Below are 9,770 nucleotides of genomic sequence, written 5' to 3'. Positions count from 1 at the left end.
ATGTACCATTTGTTGGTTTGTAAAGTGATATCATACATTCCAATGTTATTATCAAACACTATTGATTGAATATCATACATTCCAATGTTATTATCAAACACTATTGATTGAACCCGATACATTCCAATGTTATTATCAAACACTATTGATTGAACCCGAGTTCCTTGCATTTAGATATAAAACACTATTGATTGAACCCGAGTTCCTTGCATTTAGATATAACATTTACAATGATGTTGGTGGTGGATGAGAACATCTTCATAATAATAATAATACTAATAATGATAAAAATAATAATAATAATAATAATAATAATAATAATAATAATAATAATAATAATAATAATAATAATAATAAAGAGAGAAAAAATTTACTATTTACTTACTGTTTGATCCTAAGTGCGATGAGCATTTACTTTTTCTCAGTCGTTCCAATATCGTTTTTTTGGTTCGTTTTTCTTAATGACATGAACTGTACAACTCTAGCCCACAATTTGTGTGTCAATATCAATTAACTTTACTGCATTTGTCATTACTAATATCCTTGTGTCATGGAAAATATGTTCATAAAGGATGTTATGAAATAATATAATGGGAACCACAACATAAATTCAAAAACCATAGATTAGGGAGTTAGGAGTAACTAAAATGTGTAGATTATAGAGGAATATAATGAGAACCACAACATTACATACAAGGATACAAGTATAGATAAACAGATTATACAATAGACATATTTACATAACGATATTGAAGTTATACTAATTAATGAGTATACCATCATTGATTTTTTTTAAAAAAAAAAACAGTAATCATTATGAGTACAAATACAAATAATAGAATTAGAATGATAATATTTTGACAATCATACCTATAGAATGTCAAGTAGATGGTGTGTTGCAGAATATATTAGGTTTAGTTTTGGGTGAATACCAGTGAGAAGGGGAGGGGTTTATATACTGTTGTTTTGGGTAGAATAATAGTTTAGTTAGGAATCTATACAAAATTGTATTATACAATCTTATTAAGACTTCAATATTCTAATTTTAAGTTAGGAATCTATACAGAATTGTATTATAGAATATTGCTAATTTGTTTGAAAACTGCAATAACGAAACAAATTGTCTAAAGAATTTAATGTTAAACTTTCATTATATTTAACAGAAAAATTTGGTAAAATTATAAAAGATTAGGATATATTAGGAATTTAATTGGAGGTTGCACAATAAGAAGAACACAAAGTACAATTTTAATTGGAGGTTGCACAATAAGAAGAACACAAAGTACAATATGTTATGGAGGTTGCACAATAAGAAGAACACAAAGTACAATATGTTAAAGTAAACTATTACACCAACATTCGTTTAGTTCCAGTTAAGGGTCTAACATTATTGGCTCTTATTATAAGTGTAGAGATATTATATTATTTATTGTTAGTTTATTAAATAACGAAACACCGTGTCATGGAAGGATATCATTTTATTATGATTAATATTGGGTCTCTGCGTAAAACACTTTAGCTCTATCGACTCGCTTTATATTTCAACACCTGCCTTTTCATGACATCTTCTGGTGTATCTATTTCTTTTAGCGAGTTGAATTGTATGCCTTAATTGCTCTTTTCTATAGAAACAGTTAGCACGCTTTAGGCGTTATACTACTGTTTTTGCTTCTGGATCCATATTTAAACAATATAAGCAATTATAAAGGCAAATATGTTGTCGACAACTTTAATAGCATTATTTATAAATATCTTCCATACTCATGGCAATTTTCATATCAACCAAATATATGACATTTCCCAAAAGTATTTGAATTTGGTTGTCCCGCTTCCCCAGTATTTTGATTATTCGGTGCACCTATAATTTTACTAGGGGTTTTTCTCCTTCCAGGTGAACATCTTCATGATGAAAGAAAATTTTATATTTCAAGAGTGGCGAAATTTCTATACTAGATCTGGTTTTTGCAAATTTCTTATTTTTAAACCGATAAGTTTCCTATGCTTTCAGCATAAGGGAAAATGGTAGAGGTATTTAGTCTTAGTTGGGGATTTCAACCCTTAATATATATATACTCCATATATTATATATATATATATATATGAAATAATTTATATGGACTTAATCACTCCTGGCCTTGACATTTTTAGCAGATTACTTGTTCTATATTGATTTCTGAACTTCTGTTTCAATATTAACTAGTGCATGAATTTGAAGATCTTTTTCATTTCATGAAATTTTCTCGACATTCTATTAAATTTGGAATAAAATCTCCCCATAATGCCCAGAAATAATCTTATAATATATGTAGTATTATGTAATCAACATTCCTGGTGATTCCTCATTATGGGCTTTAGGTAGTTGATAGGCCTTAATGATAAATTATTATGGTGATATAAAGGAAGGACGGCATACTAAAAGGCTAAATGCAAATAGGGAAATACACGGTTTTAAACTACGTACTAGGAGTTTGTGAGATGTAGTCGATAAGTATAGTGGTATCAAAATTTTTGGAGGTCCCTAAAAAAGATAATTCCTTTTTTTTTTGTTTTAATAATTGATTAATTTGCCTTCCGGACAAAGCCCTATTGAGATTTAGGTTTAAAGCTTTGGCTAAAAATATGATATTTATTATCTATCTCAAATAATTGTTTCATGACAATTAGGGTACTCAACATACAATGTCGTATGAACTCTTATGGAGTGAACATATCAAGAAAAGATATCATAATTTTCATCTATCAATCATGTTCTCTCTAAAAAAAAAATAAGCATCAATTGGATGCACAACATATATATTCTCTTAAACAATGGTCATAGTAAAAAAATACCACATAGTGACATATACATGCACATAATAGCCAATATAAGTATAAAATACCGGACTTTTTTTTTAGAAAACCACTTATTTGGTATGTTATTCATCTTAATACAAGAATATATATACATATATATATATATATATATATATATATATATATATATATATATATAAAGGTAGGGTTCCAATGAAATCACTTGTTTAGGTAAGATCGTGAGATCACACATCTTGTGCATCCATGCAATATTTTTTAATGGTCTAGATTAATTGACACACACACTCCATTCGGAAACATTTAATCACCATTTGCATACGCTTCAACTTGGAATCTTAATCAATCTAGACCATTAAAATATTTTGAGATCAAATCTTGTACATCAATCTAAAAATTTTTAATGGTCTAAATTGTTTGACGCACCCATTCCATTCGCACACATTTAATCACCGCTCGCACACATACACTTAATCACCGTTTGCACACATTTAATCACCATTCGCACACACTTAATCACCGTTCACACATATTTTATCACCGTTCGCACACACTTCAACTTAGAATCTTAAATCAATCTAGACCATTAATTTATTACATAGATGCACAAGATCTAATCTCACGATCTTACCTAAACAAGCGGTCTCATATGATCCTAACTCTTATATATATATATATATATATATATATATATATATATATATATATATATATATATATATATATATATATATATATATATATATATATATATATATATTGATGGGGATATTGGGTGTGGGCTTGATTTATTGGGCTTGTGACAGTGGGCCGGGTTGAGGGGTCCACGGGAAGCGAGGCTCCGGTCAGGGGGTGCCGGCGTGGCCGTCGGCGGGCGCGCTGGCAGCGCCCGGTCACGTCGCGCCCAGCGCCCGCGGTGCGTGGGCGGGCCGTGGCCTAGCGCCCCCTCCGCGCCCGGCGAGGTGATAGGGGGCGGTTGAGGGGTGATGGCGTGCTGGGTGGGGTAGATTGGCGAGCATCACGCGGTGAGGTGTGCGGTGCGTGGACCACGTGGCGCAAGGAGCGGGAGTGGGATCTTGGAGCGTACGCGTGGGCGAATCTGGAAGGGGGGGAGCCAGTATAAATAGAGAGGCTCGGGTATCATCAAGGCACGGCAAAAAACACGACAAATACTACGGTCGAGTGGTATCGCTTCTCACTTTCAACCCCTTGTCGCGGGTTCGATTCCTGTAGTCACTTTTGTAACCGCCTGGGCTCTAGTCTGTTAGACCCGGCCCCCCATATCCGGTTTATGGTGGACCCGATCCGTTAAAACCATCATTGGCACCATCTGTGGGTACTGAAACTAAAAGTACGCATTCTTTACACGAACCCTCAAGGGTTAGTTCCCAAGGCGAGTCATATTTTTGAGTTGGTCCCGTGTACAATGGTGATCCAACCTACTGAACAGCCAGGGGGCCTGGCCCCTGGGAGAAACGAAGGAGGAGACGAAGTATTGGTTTCGGTCCGAGCGGAGGAGCATCCTACCCCGCCGGAGGGCCGAAGACACGGGGACCGCGCTGCACAACGCAGCCAACCTAGTGCAGCCGAACCCCCTAATGGAAGGCGACAACACGAACGACTACCAAGCGTGGAGGAAAGAAATAGAGAGACTGATACAGGCCGGTAAGTTAGGTAACTTTATAGATTGGGACAGGATGGCCAGAAGGGACACGCGGGGAAGGGGCGCAACACCCCAGATACCGCAAAACGGGAAGGAAAAGGATAGAGACGAATCCAATCGACCAGTTATTAACGTCATATTTGGAGGGGAAGCCTTGGGGGAACAGGCCTTCGTGGGGGCTGTCGATGACCGCCCGACCACGAAGAAGCCCCGACAGGAGCCCATCTGGTTCTCGGACAAAGACCTTCCTGTGAGGTCAACTGCCCCGAAGGATGCCCTCGTGATCTCGATGGTGGTTAACGGCGCTTGCGTAAAGAGAGTACTAGTCGACACTGGGAGCAGCGTCAACGTCATGTACCATGACGTGTTCCTGAAGCTGGGACTCAGCGAGGACCAGCTTACACCCGTACGAACCCAGTTGGCCAGATTCACCGGAGATACGGTGGAAACAGAAGGATCGATAACTTTGCCGGTCGAGCTGGGCACCCCACCCCGTGTTCGAGAAATGCGCATGGAATTTGTCGTAGTCAAGGTGACGTGTGCCCACAACCTCATCTTGGGAAGACCAGGGCTGGTCGGTTTAGGAGGACTCATCTCGATGGAGCACTTGTGTCTAAAATTCCATACGGTGGCAGGAGTGGGAACCATTAGGGGAGACCAGCACTTAGCCCGAAAATGTTACAGCTCGGCATGTGAGAAACTAGTGGCAGGCCCCCTGCCAGTCCATACTGTAGAACCGGAGAGGGAGAGAAGTACCGGACCAGAACCTGCAGTAGAGCTAGAAGAAATCCCACTGCACCCTAGTCGCCCCGACAGGTGTGTCAGAATAGGGAAAGGACTCGACCCTGAGTTACGGGAGCGGGTAATGGCCGTCCTAAGGGCATACTCCATAGTATTCGCTTGGGGTCCGGAGGACATGCCGGGCATAGACCGATCCATCATCACACATAAATTAGCAGTGGATCCAAGTTTCCGACCTATTAAGCAGAAACGCCGCCACCTATCGGCTGATCGAAGAGCCTTTGTGAAAGCGGAAGTAAACACGCTACTTGCCATAGGCCATATCCGAAAGGTAATGTATCCGGCATGGCTAGCCAATGTCGTGCTAGCCCCAAAACTCCCCACCTGGCGAATGTGCGTAGACTACACGGATCTCAACAAAGCATGCCCCCAAGATCCCTTTCCCCTACCCCGCACCGACCAGCTAGTGGATGAAACCGCAGGATGTGAACTACTCAGCTTCATGGATGCTTTCAAGGGGTACCACCAGATATTCATGGTGAAGGAAGATGAGGAAAAGACGGCATTCGTCACCCCGGATGGCGTATATTGCTATAGAGTCATGGCTTTCGGCCTTAAAAATTCAGGCGCCACTTTTACCCGCATGGTGGCAGAAGTGTTCAAAGATTTACTTGACAACATCATGGAAGCCTACGTCGACGATATGCTAGTAAAAAGCAAGGAGGTCTCGACCCATCCAGAGTATCTAGCCAAGTGCTTCGAGATCATGAAGCAAAAGAACCTACGCCTAAACCCAAAAAAATGTGCATTCGCAGTAAAGAGAGGAAAATTTTTGGGCTTCATGGTCACCCATAGGGGAATCGAGGTCAATCCTGAAAAGGCGCAGAGCATCTTGCAGATGAAACACCCCACCACAATGAAGGAGGTTCAGCGATTGAATGGGAAGCTGGCTGCACTAAGCAAATTCATGTCAAAACTGGCGGAAAAATCACTGCCCTTCTTCCAGGTGATGAAACAGAAAAATGGTTTTGCTTAGACCCCTGAATGCCAAGAAGCCTTCGAACAATTCAAAGCATACCTAGCATCGGCACCCATCCTGTTGAAGCCGGAGAAAGGCGAGGTGTTATATGTATATTTGGGGGTAGCGCCAGCCGCCATTAGCTCGGTGCTGGTGAGGGAGGAAATGGGAGTCCAAAAGCCCATCTATTACGTGAGCAAAGCCCTGCACGACGCCGAGTTAAGATACACTCCCCTTGAAAAGACGGTATACGCCCTCATCCGAACCGTGTGAAAATTGGTGTACTACTTTCAAGCACACCACGTGATAGTGCTGACAGACCAACCCTTAGGGTTGATCCTAAGAAATCCGGTGTCCTCGGGCGGGATGGTGAAGTGGGCGATGGAACTCACACAATATAGCCTGGAATACCGCCCACGGGCAGCTATAAAGGGTCAAGCATTGGCAGACTTTATAGTGGAATGCACCATCCCCGAGGAGCCGGGCAAATCAGATAGGAAGCACAGAGACTGGGAAATGTACAATGACGGGGCGTCTAGTAAGAAGGGTTGCGGGGGCGGGGCAGTACTTATATCCCTGGAAGGCTTTAAGGCTTACCAAGCCTTCAGGTTTAAATTCCCGGTGTCCAACAACGAAGCAGAATACGAAGCCTTGGTAGGAGGGTTAAAATTGGCCAAAGCACTCCAAGTGAGTAGCCTGACAATCCGGTCCGACTCCAGGCTCGTGGTGGGTCACGTCAACAACCAATTCGAAACTCGAGAGAACCGGATGAGACAGTACAAGGAGGTGGTACAAAGGTTATTGGCCGATTTCGAGCGATGGGAGTTGGTTCAAATCCCTAGAGCTGATAACGGAGAAGCCGACCTCCTATCTCGAGTCACGCAGGGCTTGGAGGACCATTTGGGGTATGTCTCCCAGATAATCACCACTGTTGACATAAGCGCACCCAGCATCGAGAGGGAAGAAGTATGTGCCATCCACTCCACCCCGGACGAGTGGATGAATGAAATGATTCTCTATAAAAAGCACAAGACTACCTCGAACGACTCGACGAGGGCGCGTAGGGTGGTGAACATGGCCCCGTCATATCAAATAATAGACGACAACCTGTTTAAACTATCCTTCGGGAGACCGCTCCTCCGTTGCCTGAGGAAGACCGAAGCAGACAAGGTACTCGCCGAGATGCATGAGGGGGTCTGCACGGCCCACCAGGGTGCCCAGACCCTAGCTCGAAAAATCATCCTCCAGGGATATTATTGGCCTCGCCTAAGGGCTGATTGCCTTGAATACGTAAAGAAGTGCCCCGCGTGCCAACACTTCGCAATACTCCCGGGGCGACCTGCGTCTTACTACACACCAGTGACATTCGCTATCCCCTTTGCGCATTGGGGCATGGATCTAATAGGGCCTTTTCCCAAGGGGGTAGGCGGCCTGAAGTTCATAATAGTGGCAGTGGACTACTTCACCAAGTGGGTGGAGGCTGAACCCCTCGCCTCCATCACGGAATATCAATGCCGAAAGTTCGTGTGGAAGCACATATTCACAAGGTTTGGGGTACCTCTGCAAATCGTATCGGATAACGGGAAGCAATTCGACAACAAAAACTTCGCTCGTTTCTGTGCATACTACGGGGTGGAACACGTCAAGGCAGCAGTAGCTTACCCCAAGCTAATGGTCAAGTAGAAAACGTTAATCGTACCCTCCTAGACGGCATAAAAAAGAGAGTGGAAACCGCAGGATCAGCATGGTACGAGGAGCTGCCCACCATACTATGGGCATACCGAACCACCCCTAGGAAGGCCACCGGTGAAACACCCTTCGCCTTGACATATGGGTGTGAGGCTCGGAACCCTTTAGAAACCGTCATACCCACCGAAAGAAGTGAACACTACCAGCCTGGGCAGAACGAGGAAAGCATGAGAGTGGAATTAACCCTCTTGGAGGAGAGGAGGGAGGCAGCTGGCCGAAACATGGCTGCATACCAAAGAATTGTCAAACGCTACCACGATTCGAGGGCACGACCAAGGGACCTCCAGGCGGGTGACTTAGTTTTACGCAGAAGGGAGGCCAGCAAACCCCTACAGGGGGGCAAATTGGCACAGAAATGGGAGGGCCCGTACAGGATTCGCGAGGCGGTACGAGGGAACACATAAAAATTGGAGACAATGCAAAGGGTCCCGATCGACCGGGTGTGGAATTCCCATCACTTGAAGAAGTTCTTTCAATAAGAACAAGCAAGGTAAATCATTTGCAGAAATGTCCGGTCGTTTTTTAGTTTTCGTTTTAGTTTGGATTGCAATAAAACGCACGCCAATGTGCTGAGCGCCTCACGAGGCGGGATTGCGTAGCTTCGAGCCTGTCCACATGTCATGTTTTCTCTTCCACCTTTTAATAAAAAAAAATTTCCTTTTTACTCCAATAAACGCTCGGTTCTAGAGGAGAATGGGGCGTGTGGGTGGAGTTGCTTGGAGGCAACCCACATGCGCGCACTGGACCCGCAAGGCAGGATAGGCGGTCCATGTGCTGGTTTACAAGGCGAGTGAGGCGTGTGGGTTGCGTTGCTTGGAGGCAACCCACCTGCGTACTGGACCCGTAGGGTATAGGGATGTCAATTGTACCCGTACCCGACGGGGAACCCGACTACCCGCCCCGATGGGGATGGGGATGGGGACAAAAATAGGGGAATGGGGACAGGGATGGGGGGAATATTCAATTCCCCGGCGGGGACGGGGACGGGGATAGGGAGTACCCTCCCCACCCCGCCCCGCCCCCGAATATTATATATATATATATAAAGTACATCACTTGTGCTGTAGTGCTTTACTTATATATACTAGTATTATATATAATATATAATATAATCCGTAATATATATATAAGTACAGCACTCTGGTAGTCTACAGTATGCTTCACTTTGTTGTGATATTGTGAACATGTATGTGCATATATGTATATCTCCTCTAATATGCATTTATATAGAAAAGTCACAAAACATCAAAGGAAACTAGCTATCCGAAGTTCATTCGTACTGACGAAGATGAGTATATATTGTTTATTTTTTTATAAATTAAAGATGGAGTCGGGGATTCCTCGTCCCCGGATAATCCCCGTGGGGATGGGGATGGGGAGATTTTTCCCATCCCCGGCGGGGATGGGGACGGGGACGGGGGTAGTGGGAGAAAGTCGGGGCGGGGATGGGGGGTATGTCTCCCGCCCCCACCCTGCCCCGTTGACATCCCTAGCAGGGTAGGTGGTCCATGCGCGGATTAACGACGCGAATGGGGCGTGTGGGTCGCGTTGCTTGGAGGCAACCCACATGCGCGTATTGGACCCGCAAGGTAGGGTAGGCGGTCCATGCGCAGGCGAAGGGGGCGTGTGGGTCGCGTTGCTTGGAGGCAACCCACACGCACGTACTGGACCCGCAAGGCAGGGTAGGCGGTCCATGCGCTAGTTAACAAGGCGAGTGGGGCGTGTGGGTTGCGTTGCTTGGAGGCAACCCACACTTGCGTGCAAAAAAAAAAAAAAAAAAAAAAAAAA

At 43.8% G+C, this 9,770-nt stretch overlaps 1 protein-coding gene across 1 annotated transcript; it reads left to right on the top strand.

Moving 5' to 3' along the window:
- Window positions 1-6,599: 6,599 nt before the first annotated feature.
- On the top strand, window positions 6,600-7,916 carry LOC116026984 (uncharacterized protein K02A2.6-like). The gene has a single exon (XM_031268409.1). It carries the CDS (start codon window positions 6,600-6,602, stop codon window positions 7,914-7,916), a length of 1,317 nt encoding a protein of 438 aa, XP_031124269.1.
- Window positions 7,917-9,770: the final 1,854 nt, after the last annotated feature.

Source organism: Ipomoea triloba, chromosome 8, assembly GCF_003576645.1.
Source record: "Ipomoea triloba cultivar NCNSP0323 chromosome 8, ASM357664v1".
NCBI lineage: Eukaryota > Viridiplantae > Streptophyta > Magnoliopsida > Solanales > Convolvulaceae > Ipomoea > Ipomoea triloba.
Note: the sequence above shows the minus strand (reverse complement) of the source record. Positions and strands in the feature narration are given on the sequence as shown.

Bases quoted from the DNA above. Each gene is read 5' to 3' on its own strand.
- LOC116026984 (XM_031268409.1), top strand. From the start codon at position 6,600: ATGGTGAAGTGGGCGATGGAACTCACACAATATAGCCTGGAATACCGC.